Raw genomic sequence first — 24,429 nt, 5'->3', positions numbered from 1 at the left:
CGGTGGGGCCATCCAACCTAAGCCGGTGACACTAGGTGAATGGCCCATGCTGACCGCTGCCTCAGCCTACACTGCGGTCCAGTATGTCACACATGTGGAACTGTGTCCTGGCCAAGATGTGGAGAAGCCAACACCATTGGACACGCCTCCTCGCAGGCGGCATCCCCCAACGGCACTGGTGCCACTAACTCTGTGCGCAATGAGTCATGGGCACTATCTGGTTGGACCTTGGTGGCGACTGAGTCCAGAGGCTGGTAATTTCCTGCATCTTCATCTGGCTGGACCGGACTTGGTGTCCGACATGTGTCTGTCCCATTACTCTCCACCAAAGTGACTGTTTATGCCTGGTCCTGCTCTCTGCATCTTGCCCTGGGGACACACCTACCACTGTCCACAGAGACACTCCGCGACAAGCCCCCTGTCATCTACAAGAACCTGCTCTGAACTCGTGACACTGCCCCAGTGCACCGCAAGTCAGCGGCCCGTGGCGGCAGGCCCGTGCAGGACGTAGTGCATCCGGGCCACTAACTCTGTGCAGCACAAATCTTGGGCCTTTATGGTTGTATAGTTGTGTCCTTTACGATGTACACTGTTGTTGATTTCTGACTGCACCAGGCAGGACTTGCCGGCTGGTGTGCACACACCCCACACACATCCAACACAGGTGTCACTCTGTAGGTGTGCCTGCTAATAAATGTGGCCGTGCGCACGTGCCCGTAGCCATTCACACCATCTGAGCAAGTGTGTCCGTGTGTTCATTGTGTCAGCTTGATGGGCACGGGCCCTGCAACATCACAGTGTGCTGTCTTCTGCAGACGTTGCCATGTCACCTCAGCGTTGGCAGTGACTCTGGAAATTTAGCCCCGCACCTGCCCCCCTGCATGCGCTGTCTGCGTGTGCTGGTTCAGCAGGCCGTGCTCCGGACCTGGCCAGGTGCAGGAAGTGCGGTAAGTGTGTCTCTGTATTGGGATGTTGTCGCAACCAGGGCCACAGTACATGATGTTGCAATGTGTTGCAATGTGGCATGTTCCAGGAGGGTGAGCCCGCAGGTACGGGGACATGTCGGAGGGCTAGAACGCTAGGGCTCTTGGCACATGCATGCCAGGTGTGATGTGCATCAGTATTGCGGATGCATGAGTCTGTTGCCTGTCCTCTTTCGCTGCGTGGTCCCGGCCAGCCATGGGCTGGACACCTGTGTCCGCCCTGTCTGGACCATTGGCCTATACCCAAGTGGGCGCACACCTTCGAAGGCCAGCATTGCGGTGTTGTTGGCATGGTGCTGGACATGCGTGGACAGGCATTGGAATGGTGTTCCGTAGGAGTGCACGTGATGCAACCGTGCAGCGCACACAAGTGTGGTTGCCCATGGCAGGGCGGAGCAGCTGTGTGGCAATGTAACACACAGTGAGTCAGCTCATGTGCATCGTGCTGGGCAAATCACCCATGATTCCCAGGGTCGCAGACACACCACCACACCCACGACCGGCCTCTCTACGTCTCCTGTATGCATGCAGCTGGCGAAGTTTACATAGGGATGAAAGGTGCTTTGTCTGTAATATCAGGCGGTAGCACATCTGCAGCTCCGAGCAGGAACTTGCATGTGCCCAGCACCCCCTGATAGGTACAAGGGCATTTGCTTGCGACTCCCACACTTCGCACTGCCCGGCGTGAGACCGACGTGTAATGGTAATGTTAATGTTAATGTTATTGGTATTTGTATAGCGCTAACTGTTACCCGAGGGTGTCCTGGCGCTGTGTGAAGGCCTACAGAGGAGAGGAGGAGAAATAGTATGATCAGTTTGAAAACAACCATGTTTTCAATGCCTTCCTAAAGGCAAAGAGATTGGTCATGCTTCGCAGATGTAGTGGCAGAGCATTCCATGATCTGGCTGCATTTGCTGTAAAGCCTCTTCCACCACAGGTGGCCTTTTTCACCCTGGGGACATTTATCAGTCTTGCATCTGAGGACCACAGTGTTCTTTGAGGTGTGTACCAGCGAAATCGCTGTTTGAAAAATTGTGGTCCGATTCCCTGGCTTTAAAAACCAGACAGAGAGACTTAAATTGAGTGTGCTGCCTAACCAGCAGCCAATGAAGTTTGGCTGAGATTGACTCGAACTTTGGTGTGCCTGTAAGGAGTCTGGCTGCTGCATTCTGCAAGATCAGGAGTTTGTTTAATGACCCTTCTTGGATTTTAAGATATAGACTGTTGCAGTAATCCAGTCTGGACATTGTTAATGCAGTGACAACACTTTGTTGAGCGTCTTTGGGTAGTAGTGGCATAATATTTTTGCATGATCTGAGGTTATAAGCAGTTTGTCGTCTATCCAAATTCCCAAATTCTTCACTTTTCTTATGGGCGTGGGAAGCGGACCTGACGCCTCGGGCCAACAATCTAGGGTCCAGAAATTGGGGTTGATGCCGAACAGCATGACCTCCGTTTTGCTGGAGTTTAGCTTTAAGCAATTTTGTGCCATCCACCTACCCATGGTGTTCATGCAGTCTTGTAGTCTTGACGCAGTTTCCTGGACCATTTCTGGTTGAATGGACACCACGATTTGGATGGCATCCGCATAGGACGTCAGGGCGAATCCAAAGGATTTGATATGGGGTGCCAAAGAGGACACGTAAATATTAAATAGTGTCGGGCTTAATGATTACCCTTTTGGCACACCACAAGGTAGGGAAAAAGATTCTCCTTCAAATTCTTCCATGGCCACTGTTTGCATTCTATCGGAGAGAAAGGATCGAAGAAGTTTCCAGGCGGTGCCCCTGATGCCTATCTCATCCAATTGGTTCATCAGCAAAGCATGATGGACAGTGTCGAATGCAGCAGATAGGTCCAACATGATCAGTGCAGCCTTTCCTCCCTGATCCAAGATGGTCCTAATCTCTTCTGTGAACTTGAGGAGTGCGCTTTCCGTACTGTGGCCTTCTCTGAAACCGTAGTGAGTTGGGTTCAGCGCCTGAGATTCGATCAGAAATTTGTTGATCTGCACATTCATATTTCTTTCAATGATTTTTGCTGGTAGTGGTAGTCTGGATATGGGTCTAAAATTATTGGGATCATTAGCCTCAAGGCCGGGTTTCTTCAGAAGGGGCAAGATTGATGCATGTTTCCAAACTCTGGGAAAATATCCTTCTGAATACATTGTGTTAAAGATGGTGGTCAGTTTTTGAGAAACTGGTTCCACTGCTAGTTTTGCTATAGAGCTTGGGCAAGGATCATATGGGGAGCCTGACTTAACCTTCGCCAATAGATTGAGGGAGTCTAGCTCCGTTAGTAAGGTGAAGCTATTTTATCGTGGGCCATCATAATTTATGTTCTTATGAACGGTTGACAAGTCACTACCAGTATTTGATGAAGAATCTGAAAAGGTTTGGAAGATACCGTTTACTTTTTCAAAAAAGAATTTAGCAATATTATTGCATAGTTCTTGACTGGCAGGAATAGTTGGGGAGCAAGGGCGGGTCAGAGTGCTTACTATTTTAACCCCTCGCGTGTCGGCCAACGGCCAACGGCCGTCGCGAGCAGTACCTGGCTAGTGCTGCGCACGTCCGTTGGCTGACGCGGCCCCACCCACTCTATAGAACTCCTGCACCGCGGCAGAATTTGCATCGCGGTTAAGGAGTTAAAGAGCTCTTTAGACAAGTTTTTGACAATTTTTATTCTGTTAGCAAAATTTTCTTGTTTCTTACTTTGCAGAAACTATTTGTAGTATGTAAGGCATGCTTTATATTCTTTTTTGTCCTTTTCTTTGTAATTCTTCCTCCAGGTTCTTTCCAGGTGCTTGCAGGCCAATTTTTGGTTCCTGAGCTCTTGAGAATACCAGGGGGAGGAAGGCTGTTGCCTAGTGTTGCGAAGGAATTTTTGGGGTGCTAATTTGTTACCTGCAGCTTCTATCCACTTAGTATAGGACCTTGTTGCCTCGCCGCCCTGATCATTAGGAGTTGTGGTAGTAGTCGAGGTTAGCAATTGTTGTAATTCCTCGGCTTCTATCTTGTTCCAAGCTCTCTTCTCTGAGACCTTTGTTGTTAGTTTCGGAACTGTGCGGTCAGGGATGGTGATCTCAAACAACACTGCTGAGTGGTCTGACCATACCAGGGGAAGTGTGCTCGTTAACGAAAACTGCGCGTTATTTGAGAAAATGCCGTCCAATGTATGACCAGCCTGATGAGTTGCGCCCATCACCTGTTGTTCCAGATTTCCACCCCTCATCAGATCCAGCAGACTGATGGTGTCATGGTCGCAGGGAGACTCAAGATGATAATTAAAATCTCCTAAAATCGTATAGGAGTTGGTGCTGATCCCTTTTTCTAATATACTACCTACTTGAATTTGAAATCGTCCTCTCGGGCCCGGAGGCCTGTAAATGAGAGCACCTCTGAAGGTATAGTAGTGTGAGAGATTTAGACCAAACTCTAGTGCTTCACATTCCTCATTAGCTATCGGAGTGAAATTCGCTGTGATAAAGTTGTGATAGATGACCACTAGTTCCCCCCCTTTCCTCTGTAGTCTATTTAGCGTGTAGCAGAGGTACCCGGGAGGAGTGGCTTTCACTAGGTCTGGACCGGATGCCCTGTCTGTCCAGGTTTCCGTGATGAAAGCCACGAGGATCTTCTCATCCTCGATAAGGGAGGCACATTCCTGGCTATGTTTGACCAGAGACCTTGCATTAAAGAGGGCAGATTTTCGAACCGAAAGGGAAGTGTTGTTCCCACTCAGAGTTTCGTGATGTTTTAAGGCAGATATTGATTGAAACAGAAACTCAGAGTTGCACCCTGGACATGTTAGTTGATATTGAAGGGGCGTGGAATCAGGGTGAAAGCTGTAGCACATCTGTGTAGGCGTGATTAGCTTTAATTATTTCAACTCTTTGCTAGAGTACTGTTTAGTTTCCTTCTTTTCTGATAGGATTTGTGCAGGGGGACTGGCGCTGAGCACGGAACGAGCGTGGACGGGCATAAATGGGCTTGCCTTTGGCGCGCAGGCGTGCCCGCTGGTTGTTCGTGCCTGTGGCTGTTTAAATGAGGTCAGGGGCATGAAGCCTAGCCGGCTGACCTTACTCCCACCAAGATGTCTGCCCAGGACCCGGAAATCCCGCACTCAGCCTGCGGGAGGCTATGTGATTGTAATCCTTAGTCAGCTGGTAGGTGAGCGTGTGCGTGTGCAAAAAGAGCAAGTTTAAAAACCCTAAAATCGGTTTTAAAATGCAGGAAAATTACGGGGTTAAAGTGCCTTTCCAGCGATGCAAACTTATTTACCCAAAATGTGTCTCCCGGCTCAAGCCTCAGGAGGACATTGAATGCGCACAGTTTAAAACACTTAAAAACAATTTACAATGCGGCTAGTATCAGAGCTTAAGCGCAAATGCGGCAAAACTGACTGGCACTGATGTGGGTGTCTCCCAGCTCAAGCCTCAGGAGGATTTCACCATTCGTGCTCGCGCCAGCGGCTGTTTAAATGAGGTCAGGGGCATGAAACCTAGCCGGCTGAACTTACTCCCACCAAGATGTCTGCCCAGGAACCGGAAATCCCGCGCTCAGCCTGCGGGAGGCTTTGTGATTGGAATCCTGAGTCAGGTGGTAGGTGACCGTGTGTGTGTGCAAAAAGAGCAAGTTTAAAAACCCTAAAATCGGTTTTAAAATGCAGGAAAATTCCGGGGTTAAAGTGCCTTTCCAGCGATGCAAACTTATTCACCCAAAATGTCTCTCCCGGCTCAAGCCTCAGGAGGACATTGAATGCGCACAGTTTAAAACACTTAAAAACAATTTACAATGTGGCGAGTAAAAGAGCTTAAGTGCAAATGCAGTGACACTGACTGGCACTGATGTGGGTGTCTCCCGGCTGAAGCCTCAGGAGAACTTCACTGTGTACACATGCCAAATGCAGTGGTCCTTGGTCGTAGTTGGCGTGCGTGATCTGGCCTACGCACGTACTCCCAAGCCACCAAAGGCCTGCACCCATTGCACACAGATACTGCTCATTGCACCGAGCTGTGCCATTTCACTCTCCGGACTGTCTCAGGGCAGGCCAGTCCCGCTTCAAGCAGAGCCACTGACGCAATGGCAGACCATCCCGGACACATGGTCTACTCCAGTCACGTGGAGCTGTACTGTGCACGTCTGCCGCATGCACTGGGTGCACTGCCGTTGGCAGTGCTGCGGATCAGTTACCGTCTGAGCTTCCGCCTTGCGCATGTCACCTGCGTGCAACGTGTGTTGCATTGTCGCTCGTGCATATTCGAGTGGTCCATGGATGTCTGCCTCTCCAATGTAACGGTAGCTGACCTGGATTTTGACGTGTGTGTGCACCCCCTGTTGGACCACGACCAGGGTGTCACCAGGATGACCGCTTATGGCATGCATGGATGTTCGGCATGCAGGCTGGAAACTGGACCTAGGAGATTGCACGAATCGTTGTGTGCAGTGAGCACATTGAGCCACTACCCGATTGGGCTTTGGTGCACATTGGGTCCAGTGGTTGGAGTCAGAACATCTGTCCTGCTCAGCTGATGGATTACGTCGAGGACATGTCAGATGTGGTGGCCAACGATCGCTCATTGGAGATGTTGGCCTACGCTACTGCACTCGAGTTCATCGACAAGTGACAAGGTACCTGCTGCCACAACTGGATGTGAGTCATTGCACTTGTCACGACACATGCTTGCATGTTGTGGATGTGGTCACCAGTCCAGAGACGTCCGTGGACATGGCTACATTGGCCAGGACTCATGTTCCAGGCGCGGACAACCAACGCGGGTTGGCACTGACTTGTGTTGGTGAGGGACTCCCCCGAGATGAACATGGGCGCTTTCCTACGTTCCTCATTCGGACATGCTGCTGCATTGGTCTGCATGTCGTGGCACTTCTCTTGTCTGTACTGACTCGCACTTGTTGATAAAGTTTCCGCACTTTCACTTGTCTCCAGATGTGTTGTGTCTTGATTTTCATGCCAATGTGTGTCACGGACTCTCTGGCTCCCTGCCATATGTGCATTGCTACCCCATCAGGACTGTGTGTTTGTACTTGTGCATTATCATGTCCCTGTTTCGTGCTTTGCCAGATGCGTATGGCCTTTTACCGGCCACAGACTGGTGCACTTGTGTCCTGTGTTTGTGCGCAAGTTGGTGTTTGTCCCACATTGTGTTGGGTGTTGGGGTGCTCTGCTTCCTGTGTGTGTGTGCTGCAATGTGTGTGAGATGTCCCTTCAGCTCTGATTTGGTTCACCCTTCTCCCTTTCAGGTGGTGTTGTGTTCACTTCGGTGCCTGTTCAGTGGTGTGACATTGCTGGGTTGTGTGACTTGTGCACATGATTAGTGTTGTTGATCGTGGGCATGTTCTTTCTGCTGTTGTGCTGTGCTGAGTTGTGCATGTGTGCCATTGTGCCCATCTCCCTCCGTCCCCAGTCCCTGCTGGTCCCTCTCCCTGTTGTTGTTGTGTCTGTTTGGTGCATTTTGCGGTCCCTGAGTCCTGCCACCATCTCCGGATTGATGTGATGGACCCCATTTCCTCCATGTCATCTAGCTCCTGGTGTGGCACTGGACTCTCACCTCCGGTGTGCATTGCTGCCTCCTTGTTGTTGGCATGTTTCTGCTTGTTTGTGCCTTTCGGATCATTGCTGGGATTCTGATTGTGTGCCATTGACCTCCTCCGCTCTCAGGATGCATTCATCTTGTCCACGTTGGGCTGCCATGTACGATGTTTTGTTGCCAATGAGTTTGGTGGGGTTGTCTGCTGGCTTGGATTGCTTTTTCAGGCTTTGGTTGTGCTTATTCCCGCCTGCCGTGTGTTTCGCGGTACGGGCGGTGCTTATCCCTGCTTTCCTCCTCGCGGACGGGCTCATCGCAAGTTTTCTGGTGTTGTGATTTGTGTTTTTATCTCCGTCGGGGTGGTTGTATCGTGGACATTGGCCGCGTTGTCGGAGGACTATCGCATGCTACCTCCGTGTTGTGAATTCCACGTTGACACAGGGTTATTTTCCTGTGAAGGGCTGTGATATTGAAAGTTGCGTTCCGCTACTCTTGCGGTAGTTATCACATGTTCTTGTGAATATACCCCATAGTTTCTTACCTGTAACTCCAGTTCTCTCGTAGGGGAATTTCCGGCTTCCGGCCCGGAGGTGGAGATTTCGGCCATAGCTAAATCGGCCGAAATCCCCACCTCCGGGCCGGAAGCTCCTCCTCCGGGCCGGAAACCCCGCCTCCGGGCCAGAAGCTCCGCCTCCGGGCCGGAAGCTCCGCCTCCGGGCCGTAATTTCCGGCCCGAGTGCGGACGCAAGTTTAGTAGTCGTAAATCCATTCTGTGAATAGCAAAAGTACTAAGTTCATTCTGTGAATAGCAAAAGTAGTAAGTTCATTCTGTGAATACCAGAAGTACTAGGTGCATTCTGTGAATACCAGAATGGTACTAAGTTTAGGATTTAGTCTTAAGTTTGTTCTGTGAATCGGGCCCGTTGTGTCTAAGTTAGCCTTTAAGAAGGTACACCCAAAAGACCCTCGGTAAACAAAATAATAATAATGATAAACATCTGATTTTGCAGCTTCTTTGCAGATCCCTTGGCTGGGTCAGTGGGAATCTCATGGGCCACTGTGGCCTTTGAAGGAGTCTTCATTGTCAGGATGCACAGACCCACAGCAAGCTACAGGGGCAGGTAGTGGGTTTTTCACTGGACTTTAGCACCATCTAAAGACACACAAAAGCCCAACGCAGACCCGTGAAACTTTCAGCAGATTGGAGCTCCATGATCAAAAAGCTTGACGCAGGTATGCAACCCCTAAAAAAGGGCTCCCCGAAAGGCCTGCCCTACACCAAAAGCTGACGGCTGTGCTCAGCGGCTACTGCCTGTCCATAAAGGGTAGGGCACGGGGAACCCTGCGTCAAACCCCAATGCATACTGTCATTTCAATGTCATTGGAGATGTCACCAATGATGTCATTTAACATGTCATGAGTGATGTCATATCTAACGTCATAAAGCTGTGCATGACGGGGGAAAGTTATGTTTATTTATGGGCAGTTAACTTAAGCATGACTGGTGAATTTCAGTGCATTTAGGTTTTGTTTTGTAACAAAAACTTCAATTTAACACGACCTGTGCTTTTTAAACACATGTTAAAGTTTTATAATTAAAGCTAATCATAATTTCACTTTAACCTTTTGTTTTTTTGTCTACAGAAAATGTATATGTTGCCACTGTGTAGTTACGGGTCAGCTGCACTTTACATTATTTGTATTATTATTGAAAAGGCAGTTGTTGATTTGTGTATAACTTTTGATAGTGTGGATGGATTTACACCAAATGTAACAATCACTGGGTTAAGTGAGCTAGGTCCAACGTGCCAATTTCCATGCATCTCTGGAGAGAGAATAAAGTTAAGAGGGCTTAGGAAAATATATTTTCTCATTTTTTCTGCCATAGAAAATGTTGTTTACTACTATAGTCAAAACTACTGACCAGTTTTACAACAGATTTGGCATTAAAATATCTGCTTTTGTCTAAATCCGTTCTTGAAGTTTTTGAGATATAAGTAATGTATATGTTTTGATTGTTTGGGATCCAAAAATCCACTAGAAATCCCAAAATAAAAAAAACGTAAACAAATCCATTGAACAAAGGAGTTTCTTGCCCAGTAGCATACACTGGTGATTCAAGTGATCTTATTGGCGGCTGCCAATAAAATATTTTTCTTGCAGTGGATAGTCCAGGATGCAGGGTGTAGTCCTGGAAAAGCTAAAAGCCTTGTAAGGGGTTAGAAGAGGCACAACCTGACGCCCAGGCTCATGGCACAGATACTGAAAAATAATGATGTTGCATTGTGGGAAGTGTGGATCCATTTTAGGATCTGGACACCGAAAAAGGTGACTGGAATCAGCAATACAAAAACAGGTACACTGGGCCCTCCTCACCTCAAAATGTTTCCTGCATCCACAGATCCAAATAAATATCTGTGATAAAAGGGCTTGCTTAATAATGAGGTACACCAAAACACAAAGTAGGGATGTGTGAAATTCGTATAATTTTCTTTCATGTAACTATGCTAAATTTCACCAGAAAAAATGCATAATTGCGTGAAATGCAAATCAACCACTTATTTTATTGTGCAATGCACCCTCACATACATTTTTTATATGATGACAGATTTTGTGCTAAAAAGTAGTGCAAAAACATAAATACCACAAACATCAGCAGCTTGTTTCCTGTTGTTCCAATACTATTGGATATGCCCAGACATGGTTCTGTGGTCACTGTATCGCTGTAGCCAAACTGTACCCAGCTGATGAGCCCATAACTAGGGCAAAACCAGTCCTGCGTTGGTTGTATTCCAGTTCAGAGAGGACCTGACTTGGCAGTTCAGGCTGGACTATTCCCATGAGCCGCAAGGTCAAGCCTGATTTACATATGGTTGGGTCCAAATTGAGGTGGCATGGTAGTGAGAAAAAGAACGATGGGTTGGAGTACTACTTCGAGCTATTTCCAGTGGTCAGACGTAATGCATGCTGCCTTCCATCACCTTTTGTGTGTCGCATGTTACAATACAATTTGTATGACCATGCAGTATCCAATGAAGTCTCTGGGAATCAACCATTGTGGATTCATACAACATTTTTAACATATTCCAGTCTATAGCCAAGGTTGTGCATGATAACGGCCCAAACTCATATAGAAAAGAGACCAAGACGAGGGATGGGGTTAAGGGCAACAAGGAAAGAGAGGGATGGAGAGGTAAAAGAGGAGAAGGATGGGTATACTATGCTCAATAGTCAAAAACCACAAACTCCCCATAACAGTGTCATCAATAATCAGTTGACGTGCTCTGCAGGTATAAGAACAAAAATATCAAGGAGTTACCCCATTCATATCCTACCTAGGTATAGCCCTTCCTAAGACTCCTTTGCTATAGCTGGACCGAATACTCCCCATATATTATTATATGCTGCTAGATTGTCATTGAGAGAATATGTAACCTTTTCATGTAGGGCAATCCTGATGAGCTCTATCAGCCCTTGCATGCATGTTGGGGTCTCGGGTTGCCTCCAATGTTGTAATATATGCAGGCTTCTGCGAGGTGATATTTTGGATAATGAGACATCATGTAGGATGGCCCTCTGGGGTGAGGGGGTTTTCCGGAATGTACTATAATTTTTAATGCCAATCCAGATATCCGTCGAATATCTGGAGAGTGCTGAAGAGAACCATAGGATATGAAGTAAATCTCCGTTCATGGAAGCAACTCTCCAGCACTGATCATGTGGCAGGAGTTTTGACTTTCTGGGCTTGGGATGGTACAATACCAGTCATTGAGTATTTTTAAAAAAATCAAGAGTTTTAGTTGAGAGTCTCTGAGGGCCTTGTCATGCTTGTGAAGCAGTGTAGATGATTGTAGTGCTGTATATTCTATCCCTACAAGGGATTGTCATGTAAGTCGGGTATGATTCACATTCGGCATTGAGTGAACAAAATTAAGGAGCACACCGTAGACCTGATGCAGGACCACCATATCTTCTCCAGATATTGAGGAAGGAGTTGAGGATTTCAGGGAACTAAACTTACTTTGTTTGCTGAGCTAGCCGGTGTGCCACCTAACGAGCCCTGCCCTTCTAATTTGTAAGGATATGGGCAAATCCAGGGAGAAATACTTTATATGGGAGGATTTGCAAGTGTCAGGGTAGTCCCCCATCATGCAGGGTGATTGATTGTTCGGTCCCGCAGATCCCAGTGGCAAGTTTCCAAAAGCGAGTGACGATGACAATTTTATTTTACAAGGGGAGAGATTAGAGATTATCAAGAGGGTCACAGGCACATCAGTGTGGAGGTCTATCTGGTAGTAGTCCTGCTAGTTCATAATAGTTCAGAAAATACAGCTCTCTCCAAGCATGGAGAGATCTAGGAGGATCCTTCCTGTAGTGAGGCACGACATCAGAAGCATACAATCATGGAATATTCAGCAATTAGCATTAGAATGCAGCAATCATATTCATTAAATGGAAGTATACATCCAGCGTCTTGCAAGAAAGACTGCCCTGTCTTTTGTCCCCTTAGAGGCGGTTCCCATTCTCTGTTCCAGGAGCATTCTGCTTCAAATGTGAGTGGATTTATCCTTATCTATCTCTTTTGAGAGATAGAGAGAGCACTTTGACAACTTATAACAAGTTTTCTCGGTATAGTCCTCTCCTAGATGCTCCTCCCAATCTAGTAGTTCATGGGAACAGGGGGCCTATAGCTCCCTCCGGGTTGTCCTCCACTGCTTCACCCTCATACGAATCCAAGAACTGCTCCAGGTGTGCTGCGTCAGTTTACATTCTGGTCTTGCCATTTACTGTCAACAGCATTTTGGCTGGTTCCAGGAGGCCACACTTAAGTTCGAGGTTTTTTATTCCACGGTCTCAATGCATGGAATCTCCTATTGTCGTAATTGGTAGTCAGAGAGAAATCAGCTATGAAAGAGATTCTGTGTCCTTCATGGAGAATTGGTCCATTCCTCTTCTTGACAGCTAGTATGCACATTCTATGATTGGATGTGTGTTCTCTGAACAAGGAGGTTTGCGGCAACAGACTCATTGAGCCCGTTATAGTTCCAGTGGTTCTCAAAAGGAGAGGCAGAGCAGGAGTGAGATAATGGTCTGTAGGAAGAAATGCATATCATCCTGTTCGATGCCTCCAGGCATTCCAAAAATTCTGAAGTTATTTTTCCTATATATATCCTCAAGGTCAATCACTTTCTCTTTTAACTATTCAATGTCTCTTCCCACAACAGGCATACGGTACATGACTGATTCTTCAAAGGTTAATATTTGGTTGCCTTTATCCATACCTTCTGAAAAGAAAACATACCCATCCACATGGATTTGACATCCGTAGTGAGGTCCATGTTCTTCCTATCCATGTTTGACAGAGTTTTGATGATAGCTGTTATTTCTTTAAGTTAAGCCTCCATATTGCTGGCAGGCATATTGTCAGAGATGTACTGTTGCGCTGACCTGTCTTTCCTAACTGCCTGAGAATAATAACTGCCTAGAAGCTGGTTTGCATGTTGGAATACATGCTGCTTGGGTCCACGATGATACTGCCTTCTTGACTAATGGCCCCTTCTAGTGATACTTTATCGGATCCTTCCTAATGTCTTGGGGGCAATGCAGGCCTTTTCTTTGGGAGTGTCTTATCTTGCAGGACAGTTCCTTTTGAGTATGAAGAATTTCAGTTTGATGTGACATGCTCCTCCTTCATTGACTGAGCCCTACATCCTGGTGTAGTATATGTTCTTTGGGTGAAAGTCCCTTTGAAAGGTGCAGCAAGTGGAGGGAAAAGAAGTCCCCTCAGCAATGTGGACAAGGATGTTGGGGGTCCTTTTTTGTCGACACTGTGGGCCTGCGGATGCTTAACTATTTGCCTTCTCGATGTATGGCATGATACAGTCCACGCCCACTTCTGTCAGGGGAGGCTGATCAGAATGTTAGCAGATTCCCTTTGCTCCCTGGTTGTAGCTGATGGGAAGGGATTGGGATCTACCTTGTATTGTTCTCAGAATGCTCTTATAAAGTCATTCTAGATACCTTATTCAACTGGGCGGTATCCCCTTGTTGTGTTCACAATAGCGGAGGGGGAAAGAGGGCATGCTGTCCATGGATAGGTAATGGATAGGTTTTAGGTAGGTTATCATATTTGGCCTCTTGACCAACTCCTAAGTGCCCACTGACCAAACCTTTGCCTCCCTGTATGTGGGGACTGTATTCCGCTACTATAGCTCCTGAAGGAGCACTAGGGAGTAGGAAGTAATCCTCCACAGTCTTCGATCGTGCTATGTGAAGGTTGTCCTATAGTGTCAGCAGTAATTGTGTTGCTAATCACCTTCGACTGCCTCAGTTTACCTCAGGTTGATGTTTCCCATTAGCTTCCCCACTTGAGACCTTTGTGGAGCTCCCCTGTTTTACTGCATGAAGAATGAATAGCAGGGTGCCCCATCGTGTCCTGCCTTATTTCTCCTTCTGTGGTGGGGTGGTGGGGATTGGCGTGCCTCTCCACTATTCCTCCACAGCTTCATGAGGCCTAGGCCCCTTTGCGTTAAGCAGTCCAGCCAAAGGCTGGCCCACATAGCTCAGTTCCTTCCTCGTGTACCTATTCCCACACCAATCACCAGCAGTTTGTGCCGCGGAAGCATTGTGTTTTGAGGAGAACTGTCCCTCTCAATGCGGTCATCCACTTCATTTTTTTATTTTTCATTTACAGAGTTTAATATAGCTCGAACTTGACCCAAATCGGGTATCAGAGCGCTTTACATAGCACCAGTTGCATTACATGAGGACACATTCATTTTTGTTAGACACAGGGAGATGAAGTGATTTGCCCAGAATCACAGGATGTTCAGCGTCATTGCCAAGACTCGAGCCCAGTTCCCCAGATTCGAGGTCGACCGTCCTAGCGGTTAGGCCAACTCCTCTCAGACAGGTCAATGAGATTCTTTGCTGTTTTCAGCTGCCCAGGGCTGGGAGAAGCTGGCACGCCCAGCGGACCTTATGGTAGGATCTTCTGGCTCCCAAACTACTGGGCGTCTTATGGCCAGGCCTCACAGCCACGGTCAATCAGGATGCACTTTGGGCTGGTCACTGGGTCTTCACCAGCTCATTTTCTGCAGCCCGGACATTTCATATTCTGGATTCCGTCCCATAGCTGTTATTCAGGGTCCCCAGAGCAATGTGCAACAGGGGTACAGGATGGCATTACAGCAGAGCTTCTCTGGGAGTGGATATCTCTGTGTGATCCTAGCTCTGTCCTCCATGTGATAACTTTTTACAGTGAATGATACATAATTACGCGAAGCCACATAATGGTACAATTTCTGGAATTTCCAGTAAGAAGCAAAAAGAGAAATTCTTAAAATCAAGCAAATTACACCGGCATAATTTACATTTCTCCCAGCCCTACAATGGAGTAATCACTGAAACGGAATCAGAACCAGGATTCTCCAACAGGGGGTGCACGGGCTGGCGATGCTTGGACTGGGTTTGCAAGGGCCAGGCATGAAACTTACCCTAGATCCGCAGCTCCACAAAAGTAGGAACAAACCTAAAAAAAATGTTAAGAATACAGCCTGGCTAAATGTAAAGGTGGGGGATGCAAACCCTATGCGCAACAGTGCTGGCTGTCCACAGTGGGCTGCGGCAGCGCCTGGCCGGAAGCCAGTTATCTTGGCCAACCCTAGCTGCACATGGCCAAAAGCTGTGTGGAGCAGTAGTTGGTCGCCTGAAGCAAGCCTGTGGAAGCCTAGGCCATGGGATTGGTGGACGCCAGGTGAAGAGCACTGTGTTGCGGTGTGCAAGCAAAGGCTGTACACAGTGATGGTGCCGCCCAAGGTGTATTGGACATGGGCTACAGGGGGTTTAGTGCCTGCTGTGGACCAGTCATGCACATTTGGAGTTTGCCATCTGTATCAGCAACATGTAGGGCTTTGTGGAAGACCAAGCATTGCAGTCAACCCTCACTGAGCACAGCTTTGGCTGGAGGTCATATCCCTTTGTGCAATTTGTCTCACTGGCTTCCTCACTTATATGCACTCACTGGTGTGGGACATCTGCCAAAGATTGGGCACAGTGCCAGACTGAAGGCCATGCTCTATGGCTAACCCTATGCCGTAGGAATTGCCAAGTCCTTGCGGAATGGACTTAGGGCCTGGTCAGAGGCCCAGCCCCATGACCAACCTCAGCTGTGCAGGGTCTTTGGCCATGAGCAGAAGGGGTTCAAAATTGAGTATCATAAAAACATGACCTTGGTTATAACTCAGTTATGATTCTCACTCAAACGAAACAAAGTACTGAAATTTGCTAGATGTAATAAGGGATGACATCAATAATGTCACTTGTGATGTCATCAAAAATGTCATGTGTGATGTCATACACAGAGCAATGTTATATTATGTTCTGTTTATTTGTAAGATGCACTCTAATTCATAAGGGAATCCTGGTGCTGATGGGGTGGCATGAATTATGTACTGCACCACAACCATATCTAGTTAATTGTATTGGTGATTCTTGTTTTGTTTCACCATGTGCCCTCTGTCCATCTCTGAACAGCTATATCTATGTAAAAACAAATGCTGGTTTCTGCTCAGGTTACGGAAATGTATGTGTGGATTGTATTTTAGGTCTGTGTAGAGTGAGGCTGTTGTGCTGCCTTACTCAATTGTGTTTATGTATCAAATGTGACTGTGGAGAGTGGTATTATAATGCTGTGCTCACTATAGGAATGCACCAGAGTCTGTGTATGCATCGATACATGAGAACCTTACATACTTACTTGCATTTAGGTATTTGCTTCTTTGACACGTGCACTCGGCGTACCCTGCACTGTTAGTGCACAGCTCGTTATCAGCACACGCGGGGTCACACTGCGGCACACCTGCAACAACACAAAACAACAGATCAGAATCTTTGAAGAGTCTGTGAATATTATGGCACCTTGATGACAACGCTGACAAGCACACCAACACTGCCAATGTGCAAAGTGATTACTATGGCACCTTTACGGCACTGCTATTAAACACACCAACACTGTGCCAATGTGCAGAGTGATTACTATGGCACCTTTACGGCACTGCTGCTAAACACATCAACACTGTGCCAATGTGCAGGGTGATTACTATGGCACCTTTACGGCTGCTAAACACACCAACACTGTGCTTCGGTGCAGCTTGATTACTATGGCACCTTTACGACTGATGCCAAACACACCAACACTGCGCCTCGGTGCAGCCTGATTACTATGGCACCTTTACCACTGCTGCTAAACACACCAACACTGTGCATCGGTGCAGCCTGATTACTAGGGCACCTTTACGAAACTGCTGCTAAACACACAAACACTGTGCCTCGGTGCAGCCTGATTACTATGGCACCTTTACCACTGCTGCTAAACACACCAACACTGTGCCTTGGTGCAGCCTCATTACTTTGGCACCTTTACAGCACTGCTGCTAAACACACCAACACTGGTCAACGGTGCAGCCTGATTACTTTGGCACCTTTACGGCACTGCTGCTAAACACACCAACACTGTGTTTCGGTGCAGCTTGATTACTATGGCACCTTTACCACTGATGCCAAACACACCAACACTGTGCCTTGGTGCAACCTGATTACAATGGCACCTTTACCACTGATGCCAAACACACCAACACTGTGCCTTGGTGCAGCCTGATTACAATGGCACCTTTACCACTGCTACTAAACACACCAACACTGTGCTTCGGTGCAGCTTGACTACTATGGCACCTTTACCACTGCTGCTAAACACACCAACATTGTGCCTTGGTGCAGCCTCATTACTTTGGCACCTTTACAGCACTGCTGGTAAACACACCAACACTGTGCCTCGGCGCAGCCTGATTACAATGGCACCTTTACCACTGCTGCTAATCACACCAACATTGTGCCTTGGTGCAGCCTCATTACTTTGGCACCTTTACAGCACTGCTGCTAAACACACCAACACTGTGCCTTGGTGCAGCCTGATTACAATGGCACCTTTACCACTGCTGCTAATCACACCAACACTGTGCCTCGGTGCAGCCTGATTACTATGGCACCTTTACCACTGCTGCTAAACACACCAACATTGTGCCTTGGTGCAGCCTCATTACTTTGGCACCTTTACAGCACTGCTGCTAAACACACCAACACTGTGCCTCGGCGCAGCCTGATTACTTTGGCACCTTTTGCGGCAATGCTGCTAAACACACCAACACTATGCTTTGGTGTATCCTTCCCCACTGCTTGTGGAATGACAGCTTTTAATTCTGTGGCCATCCTCATCCTTTGCATGTGAGAGAAGTGGGTGGACACAGCTTGGAAGCACAAGAGCCTGCGGGTGCCATGACTCGCAGGTCTATTATGTCTGTGTATTAAGATGTGATCATCTCATGCTCAGCAACCCCTGTGCTCAGCTCTGTCAGGCCATCCAGCAGGACACCCCACATCATTCACATGTGTACATGCCATCATACATGTTCACAGTTAGGCAAAGGGATATGAAGTGTGGACCTCTAGTCCCTGACACTGCAGTTAAGTCCTGGTGTGTTCTGCACAACCCCTCTAAGAGCACTGCAGTAAACTCCTGGTGTGTTCTGCACACCCCCTGTAAGAGCACTGCAGTGAACTCCTGGTGTGTTCTGCACACCCCCCCCCCCGTAAGAGCACTGCAGTGAACTCCTGGTGTGTTCTGCACACCCCCCCCCCCTGTAAGAGCACTGCAGTGAACTCCTGGTGTGTTCTGCACACCCCCCCCCCCCCTGTAAGAGCACTGCAGTGAACTCCTGGTGTGTTCTGCACACCCCCTGTAAGAGCACTGCTGGTAAATTCCTGGTGTGTTCTGCACACCCCCTGTAAGAGCACTGTAGTGAATTCCCGGTGTGTTCTGCACAACTCCTGTAAGAGCACTGTAGTGAATTCCCAGTGTGTTCTGCACACCCCCTGTAAGGGCACTGCAGTGAACTCCTGGTGTGTTCTGCACACTCCCTGTAAGAGCACTGTAGTGAATTCCCGGTGTGTTCTGCACAACTCCTGTAAGAGCACTGTAGTGAATTCCCAGTGTGTTCTGCACACCCCCTGTAAGAGCACTGCTGGTGAACTCCTGGTGTGTTCTGCACTCCCCCTGTAAGAGCACTGCAGTGAACTCCTGGTGTGTTCTGCACACCCCCTGTAAGATCACTGCAGTGAACTCCTGGTGTGATCTGCACACCCCCTGTAAGAGCACTGCAGAGAATTCCTGGTGTGATCTGCACACCCCCTGTAAGAGCACTGCAGTGAATTCCTGGTGTGTTCTGCACACTCCCTGTAAGAGCACTGATGGTGAATTCCTGGTGTGTTCTGCACACCCCCTGTAAGATCACTGCAGTGAATTCCTGGTGTGATCTGCACACCCCCTGTAAGAGCACTGCAGAGAATTCCTGGTGTGTTCTGCACACACCCTGTAAGAGCACTGCTGGTGAATTCCTGGTGTGTTCTGCACACACCCTGTAAGAGCACTTCTAGCGAACTCCTGGTGTGTTCTGCACACACCCTGTAGGACTACGGCAGTGAATTCCTGGTGTGTTCTGCACACTCCCTGTAAGAGCACTGATGGTGAATTCCTGGTGTGTTCTGCACACCCCCTGTAAGATCACTGCAGTGAATTCCTGGTGTGTTCTGCACACTCCCTGTAAGAGCACTGCTGCTGAACTCCTGGTGTGTTCTGTACACCCATTGTAAGAGCACTGCAGTGAACTCCTGGTGTGTTCTGCACACTCCCTGTAAGAGCACTGATGGTGAATTCCTGGTGTGTTCTGCACACCCCCTGTAAGATCACTGCAGTGAATTCCTGGTGTGATCTGCACACCCCCTGTAAGAGCACTGCAGAGAATTCCTGGTGTGTTCTGCACACACCCTGTAAGAGCACTGCAGTGAATTCCTGGTGTGTTCTGCACACACCCTGTAAGAGCACTGCAGTGAACTCCTGGAGTGTTCTGCACACTCCCTGTAAGTGCACTGCAGGTGAATTCCTGGTGTGTCCTGCACACCCCCTGTAAGAGCACTGTAGTAAACTCCTGGTGTGTTCTGCACACACCCTGTAAGAGCACTGCAGTGAATTCCTGGTGTGTTCTGCACACACCCTGTAAGAGCACTGCAGTGAACTCCTGGAGTGTTCTGCACACTCCCTGTAAGTGCACTGCAGGTGAATTCCTGGTGTGTCCTACGCACCCTCTGTAAGAGCACTGCTGGTGAACTCCTGGAGTGTTCTGCACACTCCCTGTAAGTGCACTGCAGGTGAACTCCTGGTGTGTTCTGCACACCCCCTGTAAGAGCACTGCTTGTGAACTCCTAGTGTGTTCTGCACACCCCCTGTAAGAGCACTGCTTGTGCAATGTCTACTTAGCTTACGAGGGAGAAAGCTGTCTTTGGCTGCTTATAGGATAGATGTATGTGGGGCTCTCGCATCATCCTTTCTTTTTAAACATCGTAATTGTTCAACTGGTGATGAAGAAGACAGTTAGTGAGAGCTCTCTCGTGTGGTGTGTTGGTGGGAGCAGTAACGGAGTGTGCTCCTGTGCCTACAGGTACTGGATCGACAGAGTGCACACGCACAGCAGACTGGAGAAGTGAAGGCGCCTTTCAATCTATGACAAGGGTGAGTTAGTGAGACCTTGCTTGTGTGGTGTGTTGGTGGGAGCAGTCACGGGGTGTGTATAGGTGCCTACAGGTACTGGATTTTAACCAGCTTTGTCATTGAGAAGAAATGAACTATTTTAGATGTTGTTCAGAGACTTTACTGCACTCAAAGTGAAGAGAGCCAATGGGGAAAGTGGACTGACTTGTTACCCCATACTGTATGCTGTTATTTGAGGAACCATAATGTGAATCGCAGTTTCACCATCCAATGGATATCGCCTACTGAGCAAAACCCCTTCTGTATGTATATATACTGATATAATATCTATTTTTTTTTAAGACAATAGTCTTGTGGGAAAGCTACAGCTGTGTCCAAGGCCAGGCCTTAAATGACTCACATTAGCAATAGCCAATTCTGAAACCTTGAGGTGCAGAACAGAAAAAATGAGCCACAAGGGTGGCTTCTAGATCAAGAGTGCACAAGGGTATAAAACATACGGCGCTCATTTAAAGAGTGAGCAGCTCCCATCTCCAAACATGCACTGTACTGGCAGTTTGCATCCTAGCCTCAGTTTGTCTTAGAAGCCAACCAGTAAGCCATTGAATAATCATCCTTGAAAGAATCCCTTGTAAGCAGGTGTCAATAGTCAACAGCAAAGGCTATTATAGATGAAAGACAAGAGCAACTTTAACCAAAGTTGCATCTTAGGGCTGTGTCACCGACTAAATTGTCAGCATTGGGTCAAAACTGACAGGGCAGGATAGAGCAGGACCTAACGCACTAGAATGCTTGGAGTTAATGAAATGTTCAAAATTAGATCAACACACCTCTACCTCAACTCACTCTAAGGGACACACCCCTGATCTGGTCTGGATATTTAAAGCTGACCGACTTACAGGTTCCGCCTTTCCTCTGGTTAGACCGCCTTTTAACCAGGTATATCCTTCCCGTCTCATCTCAGAGCAATATCAGTAAAACAATCATGAAGTCCTTTTGTAAATGGCATCCCATAAACAAAGAAAATATGATATGGGGGATCTGTGGTATCCTCCGCTACGCACCCTCTCTCTTGGTGTTCTGTTGGTTTACGCCACTGTGGCAGTCATTAGAATGTCACAGAAGCCAAAGTTCTACAGTGAGCTCCCTGCGCGGAGCATTGACGAGAGTGTGTTCGCGATCACAGCTGTGGCTGGGTGTGAGAGTCTCGGGTGCCGGGACTCAGTGGACGCCGACGGCCTAAGGTACGGGGACACGTGGGGACTGGACAGATAAATAACTACACATGAGGCAGGGGTACTGATACGGGCCGGAAGGTTCCGAGCGACCTCCGCCCTTTTATTTATACTCTCTCTGGCCACACCTGGCCAGAGAGTGATACATTGTGTGTGTGCTCTTCCGGGGTTGCTAACTGTCGGAACAACTAGACCGTTACATCCCATTTCAAATCAGTTCTTTTCTTTTCCGTGTCCAACTTGCGCTCCCCATGCAAATTCAGTTAGTTGGCAATTTAGTGGCGGGTTTGGGCGCAAGTTGTATTGATGTCGCCCTGTGCCTGATCCTCTGGTAGGACTGGCAACTCCTGCTTTGCTGTTCCTCCCTGGCGACTCAGTCTCTGCTTCCTGTCTTGCTGGTGCCGGAGTTTGTTGTGGTCCATCGGTGTGAACAGGTCTTGCATCCTGGAGGGTCAAGTCTAGGCTTGTGTCTTGCCCACCACTCTGAAGTCCATTCCCTGACTCAGGAATTTCTTTAAACCATGAGATGTTCCTGGTTATCACCACTCCATTCCGCTCCACCGTTACAGCTGTTCCTCGGACCTTCCGCACCGACCAAGGACCATCCTCATAGGGCGTCCGGAATTTTCCTCCACTCCTTCTGTTTCGTATTAGTACTCTACATCCTGGCCTAAGTGTGTGGACTCTGGCCCGCCTGCGTTGGCTTGCTTTGTCATTAGTCGTTGTTTGTCTGCGCTGTGTCGCTGACGCGTTGTATGGTTCCTGTGAGAAGTTGGCCTGGTATATGATGTTCACTAGTTAAAGTGACCACCTTGTACCATGCCAAGCAACCCTTATGGTGTGGTTGTAAGTCAACCTTTTCGGACTAGCTGCCCTAGTGGTAGCGTAGGCTAAGCAGTCTTTGAGGCTAAACTCGTGAAGCGTGTTAAGCAGGCTGTTTTACCAAATGTAACCCCCTTTTATACCAATGAAAGGACACCACACAGATACATATTCAAAATATATATGTATTTATTTCTCAAAGTAACCCCTAGTCTCTTTATGAGCACAGGAGCACAAATCGTCAAACAAGATTACAGTAGAATACACAGAAGTTGCACTTTATATGGATAGGCCCTGGTGGCCGCTCAAACCATATACTAAAATAGTGGTATAAGTACCACGAACAGAAAAGGGAAAAGGCCTAGGGCCTCTAGAATCGCTGGGCCTACAAGGAGCTAACTTCAGTTAGTGACCAGGAGGTCCATGGGTTGCGTGTGCAGAGCAAATAGTCACACGCGTGCTCCCATAGGTTTCAATGGGTGCGTAAAAAGTACAAAGTTACTGCAAAGAGGATCTTCCGGATGACCTAGGAACTTAAGATTGGAAACACAGACACTAGAGATGATTCTCTACACTTGGGCACCGGAGTGCCAGCTTTACCTCACCCACAGGAAGCGGGTGCATAGGCGTCGAAGTGCGTCGGGTTTCTTCTATCTGTTCCGTGGAGCCTGTGGACAAAGATGCTGCAGGCGGTCGGTCTGGAAGAGATGCGGTGGATCCAAGAGTGGATCGGAGATGTTGAAGACCTGTAAGCAGAGGGGACAGTGTTCACAGTCACTAGCCAGTGACCAGCGTGGCACCAGGTGGGTACCAGGCGATGTCGGGTGCAAACAGGAAGAAAGGTGTAGATTGTCTCTGCAGCCACGTGGTCCCTGAAGGTCGACGACGTCCAGGAGTCGAGTCACGAGCTGTCCCACGCAGGCTCTCGCTGTCGGCGGTGTCGGCGACTTGATCGAAGCAAACAAGCCTTGGCAAAAGCAATTGTTGTAGGAAAGGAAATAAGCTGATGGCTCTGACCAGCAAGGTCAGAGGGTCTGCTCCTTTGGAGGGGAGCAAGGGCCAGTCTGGAGCAACCAGACCAGCGGTGTATTTCGTGTAGTTCGTCGCCAGGATGGCCACTAGCCAGCGGGCCAGCAACCGGTTAGGCGCGTCGAGTGGCAAAATGCAGAAGGGCCCCACGCAGATCGTGGAGATGCTGGAGGGCTCACCTTTGGTGCAGATGCTGCTCGGGTGTTGGGCTTCTCAGATCCCAAAGCACAACTTGGAGGGAGCCTCGGTTGTTGCACTGGTCAGCTTGTCGTAGTCGTTCCAAGATGGCTGGCTCCACGTGTCTCGGTGCCTCCACGGGTCTCCTCTTTTCAGGGACTGTGGATCGGGCGGTGAGAGGTCTGGAGGTCCAGGTCTTGTCAGTCTCTGGGCTCGGGCTCCGGCGGGAGGCGGCGGCAAAGCAGACGTTGATTCGCTGGATGGTGCTTGCGTTAGCAAGGTGGTCACTCCCTGACCACAGGGGAGATTTCCTTCAGTCTTCTGTGCAGCAGAATGTCGAAGTTCTCGTCTTCTTCTTAGTTTCAAGTTGATTCCAGGATGTCTGAAGTCTTAGGACACAGCTCCTACCTTTAAGCGGATTCTAGGGGCCGGACTACCTGCTAGGTCCCTCCCTATGGGTGGGACCAGGAAGGGGGGTGGTTACACCCCCAATCCTTTGTCCAGCTCGCCCCAGGCCCGGGACTGGTGTGCCCCAGGACCGGTTTGAACTGGCATATGCACCGAGGCTCCTTGTGAGCCTCAGGCATGTCTGGTTTCTTTCAAGCCCTACCTGACCAATACACAAAATCCTGTCTGGGGTGGTGCACGCACCTCCCCTGGCAGGAAACCCTTTGTCCACACCTCCCAAGCTGGAAGGACTCCCAGCAGCAGGAGGGCAGACTTGTGTCTGTGGTGGCAGCATCCATTTTGTGGAGCTGAGGCTATGTCTGATTTTACCCGGGTTTCAGGTACTGTACATGTCGTGTCCCTCTAGAAGGGTGGAATGATAACCCCGTTGCCAGAATTGGCGAGGGGTTAGTATTCCAATTCGTATGACACCTTACTCGACATGTTTTGATAAAGCCAAACCAAAGATAGCATTTAACCGCGAGGTTCATAATGCACTTAAGAGTATATGGTATGACGATATCTGGAAACAGTAGAAGGAAGTTGTTCCGACCACTGCAGACAGGCTCAGCTCATGCCAGAGCACC

The 24,429-nt window shown here is 48.5% G+C and overlaps 1 protein-coding gene across 1 annotated transcript in view; it reads right to left on the bottom strand.

Moving 5' to 3' along the window:
* The window catches only part of LOC146830152 (uromodulin-like), a 369,504-nt gene that overhangs the window by 199,546 nt on the left and 145,529 nt on the right, over positions 1-24,429 (bottom strand). The window contains exon 3 of the mRNA XM_085604401.1: positions 16,290-16,391. Coding sequence (XP_085460527.1) covers positions 16,290-16,391 — 102 coding nt within the window. The remainder of the gene's footprint in view (positions 1-16,289; positions 16,392-24,429) is intronic.

This window comes from Triturus cristatus, chromosome 5_1, assembly GCF_964204655.1.
Source record: "Triturus cristatus chromosome 5_1, aTriCri1.1, whole genome shotgun sequence".
Taxonomy (NCBI): Eukaryota; Metazoa; Chordata; class Amphibia; order Caudata; family Salamandridae; genus Triturus; species Triturus cristatus.
This window is presented reverse-complemented; position numbering and strand designations above follow the sequence as displayed.